The following is a 21,928-nucleotide window of genomic DNA, read 5'->3' as shown; positions in this document are numbered from 1 at the left end:
TGACGTGTACTACCACAACACCCATGCTTATTATGCAACATGTCGTATAGCTCAGTTCAGAAACACCACCCCACACAGCCGTACACACTGTTCTCTATGTTCACGGTGGTGAGTAATGTTAGTTAAACTGCCGATGGCTGACTAGCTCACATGTTAAATGTGTTATAAAAGTTAGCTTTTTGTTCAGATCGGCCTCAGTGAATATCAATTTGAAATGCCTTAGTTCCAGAGATGCCAGACATTCAGAGAGTCGGAAAACAATTACCAGGTGTATGAAGTGATTATCATGTTTATTGGCCTAATCGCAATGCTGTCGTCAGATAAGCCCAAAATCTCAAGGTATGTGTGACACGCCGGACTTATATTTAAGTCATTCAGCAGACGCTCTTACCCAGGTTACTGGTCCAACACTCTTAACCGCTAGGGTACCTGACCCCTTCCTACCATATCAATTTCAGAGCAGTCGATGTGAACGAAAAGGAGAAATCCACAGCAGCTTGCTGTTTTCTCTCTGCGACTGTTAAATCGGGAAATGTTCTTTTTTTTTTTTTTAAAGTGACCGCTATTCCGTACTTGACGTTGTGTGTGTAGATTCGCAGCCGGGACAAGCACATCAACAGCCTGAAGAAGAAGTGCCAGAAGGAGGCAGAGCAGAACCGAGAGAAGCAGCAGCGCATCTAGACTCTGGAGCGCTACCTCGCTGACCTGCCCACAATGGAGGACTACCAGGGCCAGAGCGAGCAAACAGGTCAAAACCCGGCACAGACCGCATTACACACACCTACAGTGGGGCAAAAAAGTATTTAGTCAGTCACCAATTGTGCAAGTTCTCCCACTTAAAAAGATGAGAGAGGCCTGTAATTTTCATCATAGGTACACTTCAACTATGACAGACAAATGAGGAAAAGAAAATCCAGAAAATCACATTGTAGGATTTTTATGAATTTATTTGCAAATTATGGTGGAAAATAAGTATTTGGTCACCTACAAACAAGCAAGATTTCTGGCTCTCACAGACCTGTAACTTCTTCTTTAAGAGGCTCCTCTGTCCTCCACTCGTTACCTGTATTAATGGCACCTGTTTGAACTCAGTATAAAATACACCTGTCCACAACCTCAAACAGACACTGAAGCAGCACACTTTGGAAATTAATATTTGTGTCATTCTCAAAACGTTTGGCCACGACTGTACACACATACTCATTTTAACATGAATGCATACTCATATAACCTACATTGTTTGTATAATGACCTGTTTTGGTCATTAGTTTTGTGTGTGTCAGTTTACAAGAGTGGGTGCAGGAGGGCCTGGAGGACGGGGCAAGGTTACCCTCCCTGGATGTGGAGAAACACCGAAGGGAGAACAGCAGCCTGAGAGAGGAACAGCAGAGACTTAAAAAGGCCAGTCTTTTCATCTTGTTCCTTCTTTCTTGGCCTACTTCAGCTTTTACATTTGACATTTCACCGGTGCATTACATTCTGAAATGTTGTGCTGCTTTTTGTGGTTGTCGTCTAGTGCTGGTTCTAAAACGTTCCATTCTCTCTTTCTCCGGGTCATAGAGAAGCAGCTGAGGATGACGACGAAACGGGGCACCCAGATCGTAGTACGTGATACGAATTGAATCTGTTTACACCTTGGATGATATCTCTATTAGTAACCTATATGGTCTTACAAGCCATGCCTAACCCATATCCAACCTCGTGTGTGTGTGTGTGTGTGTAGACCCTGGAGGAGCAGGTGTCTCAGGAGGAGAGCAGCTCCCATGCTCTGAGAGAGGAGGTTTGTTCTAAAGAGCAGGGTTTGCTCCGCACAGCCATGAAGGAGGTGAGATGGTAGGACAGGATTACACCACTACTGGAAATAATGCTCTGTTCCATGTTCTGAGTGGAATTGTCTTGAGAACGTCCAGAGCTCATGTTCTGTCCTAATGCATAAAATGATGAACTGGAAAACAGGTTAAATTTCAATACTTGTTCATTAAGCATGCACATAAGTATTGAAATTGATCCTTTGGAGTGCTGTAACTGTCCATTTTATTTTACAAGCTGTAAAATAAGTTGTATCTCCAGCACCCAACTATTTTAGGTGTAGGAAGAACTTTGAGTTGAATATGTTGCCTATTTCTGTCATTCCTAACGGTGTGTTTTCTGCGTATTCCCAGCTGTCGGCTCAGAACCAGGAACTAACGGAGCAGAACCTGACCCTCCATGAGCGTCTGGAGGACTCGGAGAAGGTGAACCTGGACCAGACGTCGTCCTCGATGCGGCAGGCCGGGGCCCGCCTCACCCAGTGTCTCCACGTTGAGATGGCCTCATGCCTCTGCGACCTGCGCTCCCTCTGCAACGTCCTGACCCAGCGGTCACAGGGCCGAGACCCCAACCTCTCGCTGCTGCTTGGCGTTTCCTGTGAGTGTTGACCACCGCGCCGCGACAGGTTTAGTAGCATTTAAAGAAGAACGTAAAAGGCTGATGCTATTTTTCACTTAAACCTGAAACGCTTCTAATCAGTTGTAGCTTGAGCGATGGTAAAAGTCAAAGATGAATGTTTGATCAATGTAAGTGTTGCAGCCACAGAATACTTCCAGCTATATACATGTGTAACATGGTTTTTCAAGTGTTGTAATACGTTGTCGTCATACTTCCAGGTCCTGTCACCTAATCCTGAAAATGTTTGGTGATTTAAGGTGTGTGTGTGTGTGTGTTATATATTATACACACTTATATTTGTGTTTTTTAGGATGAATTTACATCTGCCAGATGCCTTATGTCTTTGTGCTGAAAACCATTTGCGCTACATTTTTGCCAATTGAAGACCGTTCAAAAACGAACAGTCTACATTCTGAGAGAAAAAATAAGTCACTTTCATAGTGTGTAGTAACCGTTTCTTCTTCTTCCCAGCTCCCCTCCCATGGCAGAGCAGGAGGAGGACTGGCTGAGTCCTGAGGTCCTCCAGAGGATGTTGACTGAAGCCCAGCGGCTGCGTCGTGATGTGGAGGAGCTCCGCACCACCGTCTCAGACCGCTACGCCCAGGACATGGGAGAGAACTGCATTACCCAGTAGCCCCAGCTGCTAGAACAGACTGAACCATCAGCCTAATGGGGTAAGGCTTCCATATTGGCCTTGCTTCTTCTACTCTCTTCATTGAGTATGAACTGGAATCTCATGTTGGCCCTTTGGGGAAGGAATCCTTGATCGGGGTCATGCATTTCAGTCAAAGGGTTACGGTGGAAGAACTGTTCTCAAACCAGTGTTTTTTTGTTTTTATAAATGTTTTACTGATACGTTTGTCTTTGTTGTCAAAGATACCCTCCGCTCTTTTTATGACACACATAGATGGGGTTGTGTTATCTTCCCTCTGGGGAAATAATGTTGGATGTGGTTGACAATCAACTGAAAATATTTAATTGTGTTTTTTGAGTGATTCAACAGGGAATGTTACTAACCCACCATTATAGAAATGGTACATTTGTAGCATTGAAGTCTGGCGTGTGGGTGGCTGTTAACAGTGGTAGGGCTAATACTGAAAAGACATTCTGTCAGCAGTATAACTGAGATATTGTTCAGAGACATCTGTCCCATCTGTACAATAGCACAGTTTAAAAAAATTCATGTTTGCAGATATCTCTCTCAGGTAGTGGGTTTGCTTTGATGATCAATCTGTAGATCAAAACTGTTAAGGTTCTGCACTTTTGCTGTCGTCACCAGTAAAATTTGCTAGTGGCTTTATTTCTCAAAACTTTACTTATTTTAATGTTTCAAGCCAACAGAGCAACTCAATACATTCCTGAAACATTTCTTTGTGGGTTGTCCTCTAAGAAGAAGATATCTCCGTCACAGCTAGGTTTAGGGGATAACGGTCCATGGCAATGAGGACTGAAGCCATTTTACACACTCCTTAACACTATTTGTGGTACTGGTTTGTTGGTAAGGGTCTGTCTTACAGAGCAACATACTGTAATTTAACAGGTGAGTCCCTGTGCCTACTTTGTCCTGATACACTGTGTTCACTTTGGTGCCCATATCTGTACTAGCAAAATGTCTCTGCCATCTGTGTTGATAATATTATTTTATTTCCATCTAATAGCAAGAAATGTTTTGGTTCCAAGTTAATAACTTAACTAATGGATGCCAGTATTTTGCCATGCAAACAGAAATGTGCGACATGACTAAACACTAACTTTCATCTAGTTTGTTTGTGTTCGAAGAGCAAAAAAAAACAGTGGTTTGATTTATTGATGGAACGTCACGTCAAATGCTTTCCTTCAGTTGACGAACATCATGGCACTAAGTTGGGACATTTGGATGTCTAACATTGTCTAGATGAGTCTAATGTGAGTTCTCATTTGAGCTTTAACAAAGTTAGACAAACTCGCCTTATGTCAAATATTTTTCAAAAATGTAAATGTTTATATTGAATATATTTTTTTATCCTTAATTGTATTTACACATTTTAGAAATAAAGTTTGTTTTCAATAAGTTGGCTTTGATCTTGTAATTTTCTTTGATTCAAATCCTTACATTTTAAAGGTAGAGTCAGCGATATGACGTAAATGCATAGTGGGCCAATTCTCCGCAACAACTAAGATCATTGGCGCGCCAGGCTAAACGTCTCTGCTGTTTTGGTCCCTAAGAGTATGAAGCGAACCCATGCCCATGTACAAATACTGTGTGTGTGAGAGCGAGTCTTTGCATCTTGCTCATGCAATGTTATTTCGCTTAACTCTACCTTTCTTTTTTTTTTAAGCGGTCATGGTTCAAGGTGAATTATCTACATCAATAATTATGCAAGTGTCCCTATGGAAATGAGGATTTTCCCATGTCATGATGATCATGAAAAGGATTGTTCTGTAAGTGTTGGCACCCCCTAGTGTCACATCCCTATCAGATCTGAATATACATGCTTATGAAAGTAAATACAGTATTTTATAACCATGAGGAGAGTGACAGGGTGATTTGTTGCTCTGTCATTGACGAGGGCCTGGCCTAGGCCTAAGCAGCAGAGCAGCATTGGGAGTGAGCCCACAGGAGAGGAGTGTCTGAGAGTCCTCACTGTACCAGCGCTGTGGGAACGCACTGATGATATCATACGCTGTGGCATCTGTCCATCTGAAATTGTGAGGAAGAGAGAATTGATAGTGATGGAATAGCACAGGACAGGGCTTTCATAACATGTCAAACAGACTGGGATGCGACTTTGTTCTGCCACACAGAATCTTTGTCACTGATGATTTGGACTAATCGAGATTCCCATTTAGAGGAGTGGATACTTCGCTAGCCTCGTTAGTACATTTTTCAAGCACATCTCCCCTGAGATTTTAATCAAGCATCTGACGCAATTATGCCAGATGTGTGTGTGTGTGTGTGTATATATATATATATTTTTTTAAATGTAGGGGGTGGATCAGCTTTAATATTGCAAATAAATTGATCGAAGCCACAATGTCATTGTCTGCATTTCCCCATATTGTCTTAAATAAATACAGTATCAGTCAAAAGTTGACGCCTACTCATTCAAGGGTTTTTCTTTATTTTTTTCCATTGTAGAATAATAGTGAAGTCATCTAAACTATGAAATAACACATGGAATCATGTAGTAACCGAAAAAGTGTTAAACATCAAAATATATTTTAAATTCTTTAAAGTACCCTTTGCTTTGATAGCTTTGCACACACTTGGCATTCTCTCAACCAGCTTCACCTGAAATACTTTTCCAACAGTCTTCAAGGAGTTCCCACATATGCTGAGCACTTGTTGGCTGCTTATCCTTCACTCTGCTGTCCAACTCATCCCAAACCATCTCAATTGGGTTGAGGTCGGGTGATTGTGGAGACCAGGTCATCTGATGCATCACTCTCCTTGGTCAAATATCCCTTACACAGCCTGGAGGTGTGTTGGGCCATTGTCCTGTTGAAAAACAAGTCCACCAAGCGCGAACCAGATGGGATGGTGTATTCTTGCAGAATGCTGTGGTAGCCATGATGGTTAAGTGTGCCTTGAATTCTAAATAAATCAGACTTTTATGTATACCCCCCCCATCCCCCCACCTTGTCACAACACAATTGATTGGCTCAAAAGAAATTCAATAAATTAACTTAACAAGGCACACTTGTTAATTTAAATGCATTCCAGGTGACGACCTCATGGTTTAGAGAATGCCAAGAGTGTAAATCTGTCAAGGCAGTGTGGCTACTTTGAAGAACCTAAAATATATTTTGTTTTGTTTAACACTTTTTTTTGGTTGCTACATTTTTCCATGTGTGTTATTTCATAGTTTTGATGTCTTCACTATTATTCTACAATGTAGAAAATAGTAAAAATAAAGAAAAACCCTTGAATGAGTAAGTGTCAACTTCTGACTGGTACTGTATATGTTACCCTTTTATTTATACATAAATATATATATATACTACCGTTAAAGTTTGGGGTCACTTAGAATTGTCCTTGTTTTTTAAAGAAAATCCCAATTTTTTTGTCCATTTAAAATAACATCAAATTGATCAGAAATACAGTGTAGACATTAATGTGGTAAATGACTTTTGTAGCTAGAAACAGCTGATTTGTTTTAATGGAATATCTATATAGGATATGGAGGCCCATTATCAGCAACCACCACTCCTGTATCAGCATTTGTGGGTTCGATTACAGGCTCAAAATGGCCAGAAACAAATAACTTTCTTCTGAAACTCGTCAGTCTATTCTTGTTATGAATACTTACGGAAATAAGTATTCAGAAAAATAATAGACTGACGAGTTTCAGAAGAAAGTTCTTTATGAGACTCGAAATTGAGCTCCGGTGCATCCTGTTTCCATTGATCATCCTTGATGTTTCTCCAACTTGTTTGGAGTCCACCTGTGGTAAATTCATTTGGTTGGACATGGTTTGGAAAGGCACACACCTGTCTATATAAGGTCCCACAGTTGACAGTGCATTTCAGCAAAAACCAAGCCATGAGGTCTAAGGAATTGTCCGTAGAGCTCCGAGACCGGATTGTGTCGAGGCACAGATCTGGGGAAGGGTACCAAAACATTTCTGCAGCATTGAAGGTCCCCAAGAACACAGAGGCCTCCATCATTCTTAAATTGAACAAGTTTGGAACCACCAAGACTCTCCCTAGAGCCTGCCGCCCAGGCCGAACTGAGCAATCGGGGAGAAGGGCGTTGGTCAGGGAGGTGACTTCGAACCTAATGGTCAGTCTGACAGAGCTCAAGAATTCCTCTGTGGAGATGGGAGAACCTTCCAGAAGGAAAACCATCTCTGCAGCACTCCACCAATCAGGCCTTTATGGTAGAGTGGCCAGACTGAAGCCACTCTTCAGTAAAAGGCACACGACAGCACACTTGGAGTTTGTAAAAGGCACCTAAAGACTCTCAGACTACGAGAAACAAGATTCTCTGGTCTGATGAAACCAAGATTCAACTCTTTGGCCTGAATGCCAAGCATCACTTCGAGGATACATGGCACCATCTCTACGGTGAAGCATGGTGGTGGCAGCATCATGCTGTGGGGATGTTTATCAGCGGCAGGGACTGGGAGAATAGTCAGGATCGAGGCAAAGATGTATGGGGCAAAGTACAGATATATCCTTGATGAAAACCTGCTCCAGAGACCTCAGGACCTCAGACTGGGGAAAAGGTTCACCTTCCAACAGGACAACGACCCTAAGCCCACAGCCAAGACAACACAGGAGTGGCTTCGGGACAAGTCTCTGAATGTCCTTGAGTGGTCCTGCCAGAGCCCGGACTTGAACACGATCGAACATCTCTTGAGACCTAAAAATAGCTGTGCAGCAACGGTCCCCATTCAACCTGACAGAGCTTGAGAGGATCTGCAGAGAAGAATGGGAGAAACTCCCCAAATACAGGTGAGCCAAGCTTGTAGCGTCATACCCAAGAAGACTCAAGGCTGTAATCGCTGCCAAAGATGCTTCAACAAAGTACTAAGGGTCTGAATACTTATGTAAATGTGATAATCTAATTTTATTTTATTTTTAAATTCAACTGGGTTTTTTATCCCGTTTTTGCTTTTTCATTATGGGGTATTGTGTACAGATTGAGGGACAACAAAATCAATCCGTTTTAGAATAAGGCCGTAACCTAACAAAATGTGGGAAAACTCAAGGGGTATGAATACTTTCCAAAGGCACTGTACATACTATATACATTTTACAGACACAGTATATTTTCCTTAAGTTATTGTTTGTTTTTAGTACCATCCTTTAGCTCCCCTCAACCCCTCTCATTATCTCTGAAGACCATCCAGTTTTGATTTCTATTTGCTATACAGTAACAGTCAAAAGTTTGGACACCTACTCATTTCAAGGGTTCTTCTTTATTTTTACTATTTTCTACATTGTAGAATAGTGAAGACAACAAAACTATGAAATAACACACATGGAATCATGTAGTAACCAAAATAGTGTTAAACAAATCCAAATATATTCTTCAAATTGCCACCCTTTATGTCAGCTGATGTTAGCTTTGCACACTCTTGGCATTCTCTAAAGCAGCTTCATGTGGTAGTCACCTGGAATCCATTTCAGTTAGCAGGTGTGCCTTAAAAGTTCATTTGTGGAATTTCTTTCCTTCTTAATGCGTTTGAGCCAATCAGTTGTGACGAGGTAGGGGGGTGCACAGAAGATAGCCCTATTTGGTAAAAGACCAAGTCCATATTATGGCAAGGACAGCTCAAATAAGCAAAGAGAAATGACATTCCATCATTCCTTTAAGACATGACAATCAGTCAAAAGAGAACATTTCAAGAAATTTGAACATTTCTTCAAGTGCAGTCGCAAAAACCATCAAGCACTATGATGAAACTGGCTGTCATGAGGACCGCCACAGGATGTCACAATCGTCGTAAGAAGCGGACCAAAGCGTAGCGTGGTGTGGTGTGAATGCATAATTTAATAGATGACGAAGTAAACTACAAAAACAATAAACGACTGTGAAGCTATCATAAGAACTGTGCTGACACAAGCAACTAACATAGACAATCACCCACAATGACAAAACAGGCTGCCTAAATATGGTTCCCAATCAGAGACAACGACTAACACCTGCCTCTGATTGAGAACCATATCAGGCCAAACACAGAAACAGACAAACTAGACATCCAACATAGAATGCCCACCCAGCTCACATCCTGACCAACACTAAAACAAGGAAAACACAAAAGAACTATGGTCAGAACGTGACACAGGAAAAGAAGACCCAGAGTTACCTCTGCTCCAGAGGATAAGTTCATTAGAGTTACCAGCCTCAGAAATTGCAGACTAAATAAATGCATCACAGAGTTCAAGTAACAGACACATCTCAACATCAACTGTTCAGGTGAAACTGTGTGAATCAGGCCTTCATGGTCAAATTACTGCAAAGAAACCACTCCTAAAGGACACCAATAAGAAGAAGAGACTTGCTTGACACTAGACCGGTGGAAACCTGTCCTTTGGTCTGGACCCCAAATTGGAGATTTTTGGTTCCAAGCACGGTGTCTTTGTGAGATGCTGTGTGGGTGAACGGATGATCTCTGCATGTGTATTTCCCACCGTAAAGCTTGGAGGAGGAGGTGTTAATGATGTGGGGGTGCTTTACTGGTGACACTGTCTGTGATTTATTTAGAATTCAATGCACACTTAACCAGCATGGCTACCACAGCATTCTGCAGTGATACGCCATCCCATCTGGTTTGGGTCTATGATCTGTTTTTCAACAGGACGATGACCCAACACACCTCCAGGCTGTGAAAGGATTATTTTACCAAGAAGGAGAGTGATGGAGTGCTGCATCAAATGACCTGGCCTCCACAATCACCCGACCTCAACCAAATTGAGATGGTTTGGGATGAGTCGGACTGCAGAGTGAAGGAAAAGCAGTCAACAAGTGCTAAGCATATGTGGGAACTCCTTCAAGATGGTTGGAAAATTATTCTAGGTGAAGCTGGTTGAGATTGCCAAGAGCTGTCATCAAGGCAAAGGGTGGCTACTTGGAAGAATCTCCAATATATACAAATATTTTGATTTGTTTAACACTTTTTTTTGGTTACTACATGATTCCATGTGTGTTATTTCATAGTTTCAATGTATTCATTATTATTCTACAACGTAGAAATTAGTTTTAAAAAATTAAGAAAACACTGGAATGTGTGGAGGTGTTCTAAAACTTTTGACCGGTAGTGTAGACAGGTGTGTGCCTTTCCCCATCATGCCCAATCAAGTTCTAGAAACATCTCAAGGGTGATCAATGGAAACAGGATGCACCTCAGCTCAATTTCGATTCTTATAGCAAAGAGTCTGTGAATACTTACGTAAATAAGGTATGTTTTTTATTTTTAATACATTTTCAAAAACCTATTTTCGCTCTGTCATTATGGTGTGTAGATTGCAGAGGATTTTTTATGTATTATCCCATGTGGAAAAAGTCAAGGGGTCTGAATACTTTCCGAAGGCACTGTACATAACATTCTATTGTTGCAAGAATTTTGTATAATTTCAATTTAAAATACGTTTTGAATCTGGTGTTATTTTGTGTATCAGTTCATAAACCATGTGCCATGGAATTGGTACATCGAAAATCTCTTCCCAATTATTTTGCAATCTGTATGGCACAGCTGTCAATTTTTGGGTCCTTAAATTAAACTGGTATACTTTTTTTATTTAATGCAGGATCGACATACAAGTTCCTTACTTTCTCCCCCTTCCATTTGCCTCTTCCATTTTTGCGGAATGCAAGATTTTAGTTCTGGGCGTCCGAGATTAACATGACCCAAAAGTCACTGTGACTGAGATGAAGTACTGTGAACGTGATGGACTTCCTGGGCAAAATACTCTGCACAGCATTTTGTGGCTCCCAACCCACCTGTGCTTGTCCAGATACTGGCGCAGATGACCTATGGTCTCTGAGAAACGCATCTTCATGATGTAGGTGTGCTCGCCATCCTCTGACTTCACCCTCAGTGTGGTGACATCACGGACTGAGTTATGGGGATCAGTCTCATGCAACTCCAACCTGAGTTAGAGTAGAGAGAACAGGTTCATAATCCACATTAGCAAATGTGTGTCCCTCTTTCAGGGTCTCCTCTGTCACAAGGTCCCGCAAGGCCCCCTAGTGGTGGAAGTGAAGGTATTGTGAATACTTCTAGACACCTGCATACCTCTCTTTCATAGCCTGTAGCTCTGGTGTGTCTATGAGGGTCACAGCATGGCTGTTTGAAGCATCAGAAGAGCCCTAAACACAAGACACAGGCATTTACTAGCATATAGTATACGCGTGTCCATCATCTACAGGTATATGCTGAAACATGCAACAGATCTCAGTCTCACCTGTAGACTGGCTTTCACGGAGTCCCTGATGTCAATCACTCTACCAGCCTTCACCACCACCTTGGGCAGCCTGTTCAGGAATTGGTCCATTGTCAGTTTTCTGCCTGTGGGTAAGTCAATGTTCAAGTCAGAGCAAAAGAGGCTTGGGGTGAATCTCAAGTGATATACATATAGTTAAACCAACTTCAAATATGAAATTCAATTATTTCATTGATTCCTTGTGTCCTCTCCTCGCCTCCCCAAAGAAGATCCAAGGTTTCTCCCCATCTCATGCATGTTCAGGAGGAGGCGAGGAGAGAGGACTCGAGGAATCCCAAAAAATACAATTGAGATTCCACCCCTGCAGTTGGTTCAACTAGAGTGTAAAGTGTAGCATTTGTTTTTGGGAACAAATTGAAGCGATACAGAGGGGACCGACCGGGTATCTGGGAGACGGTACAGTAGGCGTGTTCTAAGCTGTCTGTTGATTTCTCCCCCTCTGTGCATCCAACCACAGCCTGCCCCTTCCCAGGGAACTCCGCCCACGGTCGCCTCTCTTGGAACTCCTCCTCTCGCCTGTCGTGAACCTGTGTACACCGAAAGAGGACGTCCCACTACTCACCACAAAACAAACAGGAAATACATTGTCCATGTAGTCCGTTTTCCTACCGTAAGCACATTTGAAATTCACGCATGCACACAAATCACGCACGCACACACACACACACACACACACACACACACACACACACACTGAAAGGGCACCCCGTCTGCAAACCTGTCCTGTAGCTCAGAAGGGAAGTATCCGTCCATCAGGTCTTGCATGCACTGCTGCAAAGTCATGAGCGGCAAGGTGTCAGACACATTGGACTGAGATACGAACTGAGCTTTCTGTACTTATTCTGTCTGCTACAATCTGAGAGTCGAAACATTGAAATCAAAGAATCTTCAGTGAAAATGTATCAAAAATCATGCCTGGTTCAAATATCTAATCTGTTTCATTACCTGGTGTGTGTTGTACTCTCTCGTAATAACCTTAACAGTAGCTGATTTGGTTCTGGGTGCTGAGATTATGTACTGACTAGCCAGTTGGAGTATAGCGAGTATTCCCTATATAGACTCTATCTGTACCTGTGTGCTGTCTTCCTGGTAAGAGCGGAAGGGCCCATTGAACATGAAGATGCCATTGCTGTAGAGCCGTAGTGGAATGAGGTGCTGCTGGGCCAGCTGTGCCCCTCTGGACGTGACCCTGACGTAGGACTCTCCCTCCCCAGCCAGGATGTTCAACTGCTGGATGTTCTGGAGCACCAGGTCAAAGTTTATCTGGAAGTTCCTCCCGGCCACAGAGGTCTCTGCAAAAGACAGGCCACCATAATAAGTGAATGCATAATTAAGATTTTCTGTTTGAAAATCATCCAGGCATCACATGAGCACAGCTCGTGAAACTTTAACTGGCGCATTGAAACAATGGCAGCTCCTTTGTACTGTTGGAAGTTACCGTTTGAAGATGTGATTCGATTAGGTTTTACTTGGCTGCCTGTTAAGGAGGGTGTACTGTTACATCATGTTCAGATAGAAATGTATCACGTAGAAAGAATATAGGGATAGAATAGGTGTCACGCCTTGGTCATAGTATTTTGTGTTTTCGTTATATATTTGGTCAGGCCAGGGTGTGACATGGGTTTATTTTGTTGTGTTTCGTATTGGGGTTTTGTAGGCATTGGGATTGCGGCTGAGTAGGGGTGTAGTATAGGCTTGGCTGCCTGAGGCGGTTCTCAATCAGAGTCAGGTGATTCTCGTTGTCTCTGATTGGGAACCATATTTAGGTAGCCGGGGTTTCACTGTGTATTTTTTGGGTGATTGTTCCTGTCTCTGTGTAGTTTCACCAGATAGGCTGTAATAGGTTTTCGCGTTCCGTTTGTTGTTTTGTTTATATATAGTTATTTCATGTATCGCTATTCTTCATTAAAAAACATGAGTAACCACCACGCTGCATTTTGGTCCGACTCTCCTTCAACAGACGAACGCCGTTACAATAGGGAATCTTAGCAGCTCTGTTAATTAGATTTCTATCTGCAGCATAAGGCTCAGCACTTAATAACTCCCTGGTTCCTTTACCTGGTTGCCACACCCCTCTCTCGGGGCTCTGGGTCTGCTCAGCTTCCTCTACTTCCTGTTGACTGGCTGTGTCACGCTCCTCTCCGCTCCCCACCCAGATCATGCCGTAGTCGTTCAGAAACCGCTGAGTGGGGAAAAACCCACTGAGTTTAAAGAAAAGTTTGCAGTGACATCAGTTAAAGAGGTGAACTAAACTATTTAGAACAGACTTAGAGATGACTGTGGTCCATCTATGTCTGTGCAATGTACCAAACTGTTCGCTGAGGACCAAAAAAAACATTGCTCCGTTGTATTACCATGGCGATGATGATCTTACCTCCATCTCCGATACCTGGCCCTGAAGCCTGTGGCATGTTTTTATGAGATCATCCTCTCTGCTCCTATCACTGTTTTTCTCTAAAAATCACAGAAACAGAATGGTTTTGGTTAACCAAACATAACTTGTTCCATACTCTTAATATCTTTTCTTTTCACTTAACAGAGATGAGGGTGGTGACAGAAGTAGAGAACACTGTATAGGCCTACATGGGGCTGTATTTCTATAAATACATGAATACTAGGCCTACATGGGGCTGTATTCCTATAAATACATCAATACTAGGCCTACATGGGGCTGTATTCCTATAAATACATGAATACTAGGCCTACATGGGGCTGTATTTCTATAAATACATGAATACTAGGCCTACATGGGGCTGTATTTCTATAAATACATGAATACTAGGCCTACATGGGGCTGTATTCCTATAAATACATGAATACTAGGCCTACATGGGGCTGTATTTCTATAAATACATGAATACTAGGCCTACATGGGGCTGTATTTCTATAAATACATGAATACTAGGCCTACATGGGGCTGTATTTCTATAAATACATGAATACTAGGCCTACACGGGGCTGTATTCCTATAAATACATGAATACTAGGCCTACACGGGGCTGTATTCATATAAATACATGAATACTAGGCCTACATGGGGCTGTATTCATATAAATACATGAATACTAGGCCTACATGGGGCTGTATTCCTATAAATACATGAATACTAGGCCTACATGGGGCTGTATTCCTATAAATACATGAATACTAGGCCTACATGGGGCTGTATTCCTATAAATACATGAATACTAGGCCTACATGGGGCTGTATTCCTATAAATACATGAATACTAGGCCTACATGGGGCTGTATTCCTATAAATACATGAATACTAGGCCTACATGGGGCTGTATTCCTATAAATACATGAATACTAGGCCTACATGGGGCTGTATTCCTATAAATACATGAATACTAGGCCTACATGGGGCTGTATTCCTATAAATACATGAATACTAGGCCTACATGGGGCTGTATTTCTATAAATACATGAATACTAGGGCGACATGGGGTTGTATTCCTATAAATACATGAATACTAGGCCTACATGGGGCTGTATTCCTATAAATACATGAATACTAGACCTACATGTGGCTGTATTCCTATAAATACATGAATACTAGGCCTACATGGGGCTGTATTCCTATAAATACATGAATACTAGACCTACATGGGGCTGTATTCCTATAAATACATGAATACTAGGCCTACATGGGTCTGTATTCGTATAAATACATGAATACTAGGCTTACGTGGGGCTGTATTCCAATAAATACATGAATACTAGGCCTACATGGGGCTGTATATATATAAATACATGAATACTAGGCCTACATGGGGCTGTATTCCTATAAATACATGAATACTAGGCCTACATGGGGCTGTATTCCTATAAATACATGAATACTAGGCCTACATGGGGCTGTATTCCTATAAATACATGCATACTAGGCCTACATGGGGCTGTATTCCTATAAATACATGCATACTAGGCCTACATGGGGCTGTATTCCTATAAATACATGCATACTAGGCCTACATGGGGCTGTATTGTGTAGTGCTTCTACACCTGCATTGCTTGCTGTTTGGGGTTTTAGGCTGGGTTTCTGTACAGCACTTTGAGATATCAGCTGATGTACGAAGGGCTATATAAATAAATTTGATTTGATTTGATTTGTATTCCTATAAATACATGCATACTAGGCCTACATGGGGCTGTATTCCTATAAATACATGCATACTAGGCCTAGGTGGGGCTGTATTCCTATAAATACATGCATACTAGGCCTACATGGGGCTGTATTCCTATAAATACATGCATACTAGGCCTACATGTGTTGTGACTGGAACTCTGTGGTTCCAGAACTGTATGATATATATGGTAGGCTGAAATAACTACCTGTTGACTTCTGAAGAAGCTTAATTTTCTCCTCCAGAGCTGTAATTATTTTCTCCTTCAAATAGAAAATAACAAAATAAACATTGATATGTTGTCAAGTCAAGAGCTTGGTCTGTACATATATCAATATTTGGGCATGTACTTCATGCATAGAATACTAGCCGGATGAGTATAGACTACTGCTGTTTATAGTTTACCAAGCTACCAATTACTTCACACTGGAAGAAGTTGAGCTACAGTAAAGCTACCCTTAAGAGAAATATAGTTTGTTTAACTGAAGCTACTTTGAAAAAGTAGTTCACTACATCAAAACTGCCTTGTAAAAAAGTATTATATCTAAGTCTGAAAAGTCATATAAATGTACTGGGTTGAAAAATATATATAGTGCATTCGGAAAGTATTCAGACCCCATGACTTTTTCCACATTTTGTTACATTACAGCCTTATTATAAAATGTATTAAATTGCTTTTTCCCCCCTCAATCTACACACAATACCCCATAAAGACAAAGCAAAATTGTAGCAAATGTATTAAAAACATGTAACTGAAATATCACATTTACATAAGTATTCAGACCCTTTACTCAGTACTTTGTTGAAGCACATTTGGCAGCGAATGCAGCCTTGAGTCTTCTTGCGTATGACGCTACAAACTTGGCATACCTGTTTTTGGAGAGTTTCTCCCATTCTTCTCTGTAGATCCTCTCAAGCTCTGTCAGGTGGGATGGGGAAGGTTGCTGCACAGCTATTTTCAGGTTTCTCCAGAGATGTTCGATTGGGTTCAAGTTTGGGCTCTGGCTGGGCCACTCAAGGACATTCAGAGACTTGTCCCGAAGCCACTCCTGCGATGTCTTGGCTGTGTGCTTAGGGTTTTTGTCCTGTTAGAAGGTGAACCATTGACCCAGTCTGATGTCCTGAGCCCTCACAGTCCTGAGCGCCCACAGCATGATGCTGCCACCATCATGCTTCACCGTAGGAATGGTGCCAGGTTTCCTCCATACGTGACGCTTGGAATTCAGGCCAAAGAGTTCCATCTTGGATTCATCAGACCAGAGAACCTTGTTTCTCATGGTCTGAGAGTCCTTTAGGTGCCTTTTTGCAAACTTCAAACGGCTGTCATGTCCCTTTGACTGAGGAGTGGCTTCCGTCTGGCCACTCTACTATAAAGGCCTGATTGGTGGAGTGTTGCAGAGATAGTTGTCCTTCTGGAAGGTTCTTCCATCTCAATGGAGGAAATCTGGAGCTCTGTCAGAGTGCTCATCGGGTTCTTGGTCACCTCCCTGACCAACGCCCTTCTCCCCAGATTGCTCAGTTTGGCCGGGTGGCCAGCTCTAGGAAGAGTCTTGGTGGTTCCAAACTTCTTCCATTTAAGAATGACGGAGGCCACTGTGTTCTTGGGGACCTTCATTGCTGCAGACATTTCTTGGTACCCTTCCTCAGATTTGTGCCTCAACACAATCCTGTCTCAGAGCTCTACAGACAATTCCTTTGACCTCATGACTTGGTTTTTGCTCTGACATACACTGTCAACTGTGAGACCTTATATAGACAGGTGTGTGCCTTTCCAAATAATGTCCAATCAATTGAATTTACCACAGGTGGACTCCACTCAAGTTGTAGAAACATCTCAAGGATGATCAATGGAAACAGGATGCACCTGACCTCAACTCATAGCAAAGGGTTTGAATACTTATGCAAACATTTCTAAAAAAAAGTCTGTAAAGTAACAAAATGTGGAAAAAGTCAAGGGCTCTGAATACTTTCTGAATGCACTGTACGCTGTATATTCTTTTGGTGAAACATTGAATGGGTAATTGCAGTAGTTAGCTACACTGTTACAGGGGTGGCTGCCACTGTTAGAGTGGCGGCAGGTAGTCTAGTGGTTAGAGCGTTGGGCCAGTAACAACTTTGGAAAATATGCTGCTGCTTGAGGAGGTCTCTTATTACCTCATCATACAAACTATAATAGGTATCTTGCCAATCAAAATATGAGAAGCCTCTTATAGCACACACTTATAGTATAAGTATAACTATAGTATAAGTCTATTGTCATGCAAACTACAACGAACAAAGGTCCAACACAGAATACTGATGCAACATTCACACATTTGGCAGATTTCTTGTTTTTGTTTTTGTTTAGAAAACCTTTATTGCCACCATTTAGCTACTGTTCATACATACTGATACTTGTGTATGTATGTATGATACTTGTGTGACAGGCATCCTGTACGTGCAACTTCATCAGCATTCGGTGGTTGAGCTTTCCTTTAAAATGCATGCTTCTGATTGGTTGTTGCGGAGGATCACAGAGGTTGATGTGGTTGAGGTCAATTTCAGATCTAACCAAAACGCTGTCTCGCTGGAAGTGTTCACAGAAGCGTTGTTACCGTTTTTTTTCATTGATTGCACTGGAAGTCGCTCTGGATAAGTGTGTGCTAAATACCTCAAATGTAATGTACAATGTCATTTCTTTGTCTGAACGTGTGTGGTACTTGGCTCACCTTGTGGTCAATGTCCAGGGCTTGGGTCTTCACCTTGGTCTCCAGCAGGGTCAGCCTCTGCATCATAGAGGACATCAGCTCAAAATCACCAGGGGGTGCACCTGTAGGGTTCAGTCAGAGTTCACTAGATCAGGAAGCGTAATACCTGTATAATAAAGGCTACTGTATGACACTCGGCAGACGTTTTTTCCCCCCAAAGTGTCTTAAGGTACAATGACGCATACATTTTTTGACTGATTCTGAGAACACTCTGTTTCAATGTTACTGTACATGATCAGAAACCCAAACGGGCTTTTTGGAAACCCACATTTGTGACCACAGTGCTGTATTAGGAAAATCAGACACATTATTTTGTGGTCAATGCACAACACATACTGATCTAACAACCATATGCATGAGATTTCCAGTGTTGTCGAAATGTGACGTGACGTTGGTAGTGGTTGTGAATATTTCAGCACAGGGCGAGTTGTAAGGACATCAAACAAACATACAACGACTGTTGCTTTTCCTTTGTTTGGCTTTTGATTTGGAAGGACAGGCACTATCAGTGGCTTGAGCCTGAGGCGCAGGGTGATTCAAAGCAGATACATCATTCAGCAGAGTAGCTTCGTATTCTAAAGGAAAGAAAAGACAAAACACAACCAGAATGACCCCAGGTTTTTTTAAAGAGCTGTATTCAGAGGCAGTATATGTTTCAAATAATTGGATATCTCATAGTTAGACTATAGCATGGTTCCCCAACTGACGGCCCCGCGTAGGTGATTTTATTTGACCATTCAAGTTTTATGAGCAAAAAAAGAATACTAAACTGATATTTATTTTGAAATGTTTTGTTGTTAGTCGTAAAAGAATGTAAAAACACCAGCAAATCAGCTCCAAGTTATTTTAATTTTGGAAATCTGTTCCAAAGTATTCCCATGCACAATAGAGAGATACAGTATGTGATTGTATACCAACCTAAGCGAGGTTTGAAATTATTATGATTTAGTAAAATATTATATCTTCTTGTGGTCAATTTGCAGTCTACAAATGATTTGTAATTATGTTCTGCCTCCTGGCCAACTGCTCAAGAAAAATATCGTCTTTGAAAGACCTTAATCCCATACCTGAAAATGGATCTTCCTTGAAAGGCACTCTTCTCCTATTTGAGAAAAATTAGCAATCATCAATAATGTAAATGAACATGGAAATCCATCTAATTTCAATACTTATTGTCTAGGAAAAGATCCACTTTGGTTTCTCTTGAACATACCCTTGCTGGTTCATGGGCCCGGGAAGAGGCACTCTTCGGTTTTTCCTCAACATTGAAAGTGGTGAGCTCATCTCCTTACGTTCATAAAAAACTTGGGGTCGATAGGATGCATAAATGGCTAGCAGACTAGTGTAGAGTTAATTTTGTGATTCAACAAACCCTAACCCTAACAAAAAAACTATTTATGAGCACCTTGTACTGAACAAGAATGGTTACTCGCATCAATGCCTCTGTCTCGTCATTTAATATTCAAACACCTGGTTGACATTGACATGGTTGACATGCAAGCACATAGCAGCTAAAAACGCAAAATAAATGTCCTGAAAGTGTACACTTGGTTCAGTTAATATGCTTAATAAACGAAATCAACTTTTATTTGTCATGCTAGGAATTTATGAATTACTTACAAGTGAATGACTCTAGATTCTGTAGGTTGGAATATTGTGCTTGCTCTTCTTTTACATCTAGAGGATTGTTTGGAGTTCGTTGCCATTGGTAACGTGGATCGTGACATTTCATTGGCTCGTTGCTGGTTCCAGAATGAAATACACCCTCCTTCACACCGTGAAGAACCAGCCAAAGTGATACATTGTGATCATCCATCGACAAAAACATTGATATAAATGGAATGATGTACCCAAACACTTGTCTACTTTTGTTTCAAGAGTTGTCACACACCTAGCCCTACATCAGAACACATACCATGCATGCTATACAAAACAGAACAATACAATGCATTAAATAGGCTATTGGCATATATGGAGAAAAAAATGAAGAATACAAAAATACCCACTAGTGCCAAATATCAAAACAATTACTTGTAGGCCCTATTAAAGTTACTTTACACTGCTCATGCCTGTAAAACAGATCTCTGTACTTGTGCCCATGCAGTCATGGTGCACACACCCCTTTCAGACCCTTCCTTTTCTAGCTGAAATAAACACAGATACACTTTTGCTGTTCAGAGACTCAACCCTCTTCAACATTAACGAAGCTCTGGTCTGTGCTCTCTTCATCCTGCTGGTGCTGTCTGTGTTCACAGAGGCCAAGGCGAGGCATCCTTCAACCACAGAGGTCAAGGTAAGAACCAAAATATCAGTATTAGTCAAATATTAAGTAGAGATTAGCCATATGAATTGTAGAGTTCAGCAATGTAGAGGTCAGGAATTGTATACATATCATCAATAGCACTTGGCTGTGCTGATTCGTTTCCAGGTATTGTGTTAACGTTTAAGCAACAGCCTAAATTGTTGTGAAATGTCTAAAATGGTCCTATTTCCTTTGTCTTTCAGGTGAATGGAACCAAAATGCCAGACAAAGCACTGCAATATTTTAAACAAATAGATTGAGCTAATGTGTCTATAGGCCTACCGGCAATAAGGGTTGTTCTTGAAATGCAATGGCATTTGAACATGGCCTTTAAAAAAAAAATGTATTGGGTACATCTTCCCATGAACTAATATGGTAGCTTAATGCCTTTTAATAATGTTGTACTATTATGATAACCTTGTGTCACCAGCAGGAGTAGTTACACCAATGATGGTAACTCCAATGACAACATTTTGGTAATTGAGGATTTTCTTAAATGGAGGACACAGGTGCTCGAATCTAAGGCCATTAACCCTTTTAAAAACAATTTACTAAACTGTTTTTGTGTCATCATTTTGTAATTTCCCTACCTTTAAAAGGTGTAACACAAATTACACTCTTTAGACACACCAAATGACAATGGAATCATCAAATGTATGAGACACTAAAAGGGTGTGATTAACTAATAATTGTTTTTAATATAGACCTTCCCAGTGCAATGGTTTGCAACTGGAGGGAATGGAAGGTCCTTGTATATCTTTGTAATGAGTGATTTTCAAGGTTGTTACACCAATAGGATAAAACTTAGGGACACATATTATATTTGTAAAAATAATAGTTATTTTAATAGCCTGTTTTGTTTTTATTGAGCTATACAAGATGTGTAATACTTTTGTTTACTTTATAGAATTCAAAAATAATACATAGATTGATAGCTTTAAATCCCCCCAAAACATGTCACTACAGTTGTACTGGGTCACTACTGATACAAGCCAATTTGCTTAGCCTAAGTACTTTAAACAATGCCTAAACATGACGTTTTGCAGTATAAAGCACCTGCAGTATGTTTTATGACTGATAAACAGTTCATGTATGATGGGTAACTATTTGTAATTTTGAAGTGTTTTTCGTGGATGTAAATGCCACCGCAATTCAAGAACGACCCATAAAGGGTTCTTCGGCTGTCCAAGAGAACCCTTTTTGATTCTAGGTAGAATCACCAAAGGGTTCTTCAAAGGTTATACGATGGTTAGTTGGGTAAGTTGGGTTCTACATCGGTTCTACATCTGATCTTCATAGAGCCAAAAAAGGGTTATCATACAGGGACAGCAGAGGAAGCTTTTATGGTTCTAGGTAGCCCCTTTTCTAAGAGTGTAGAAATTCAGTTCCTTC

The 21,928-nt window shown here is 41.2% G+C and overlaps 1 protein-coding gene and 1 pseudogene across 1 annotated transcript; one reads left to right on the top strand and one right to left on the bottom strand.

Moving 5' to 3' along the window:
- On the top strand, positions 1-4,477 carry LOC115141362 (centrosomal protein of 85 kDa-like; annotated as a pseudogene).
- On the bottom strand, positions 3,707-21,221 carry ubxn11 (UBX domain protein 11). The gene is made up of 15 exons (XM_065000137.1): positions 19,855-21,221; positions 19,448-19,573; positions 19,302-19,336; positions 18,687-18,809; positions 18,196-18,296; positions 15,696-15,750; positions 13,733-13,812; positions 13,417-13,540; positions 12,430-12,650; positions 12,049-12,129; positions 11,738-11,885; positions 11,320-11,423; positions 11,151-11,224; positions 10,856-11,005; positions 3,707-5,107 (listed from the first exon to the last, which is right to left on the bottom strand). Exons 1-15 carry the CDS (start codon positions 19,959-19,961, stop codon positions 4,966-4,968), a joined length of 1,671 nt encoding a protein of 556 aa, XP_064856209.1. The 5' UTR covers positions 19,962-21,221; the 3' UTR covers positions 3,707-4,965.
- Positions 21,222-21,928: the final 707 nt, after the last annotated feature.

This window comes from Oncorhynchus nerka, linkage group LG14 (assembly GCF_034236695.1).
Source record: "Oncorhynchus nerka isolate Pitt River linkage group LG14, Oner_Uvic_2.0, whole genome shotgun sequence".
Classification (NCBI taxonomy): Eukaryota; Metazoa; Chordata; class Actinopteri; order Salmoniformes; family Salmonidae; genus Oncorhynchus; species Oncorhynchus nerka.
The sequence above is the reverse complement of the archived record's forward strand: the minus strand, read 5'-3'. Positions and strand labels throughout refer to the sequence as shown.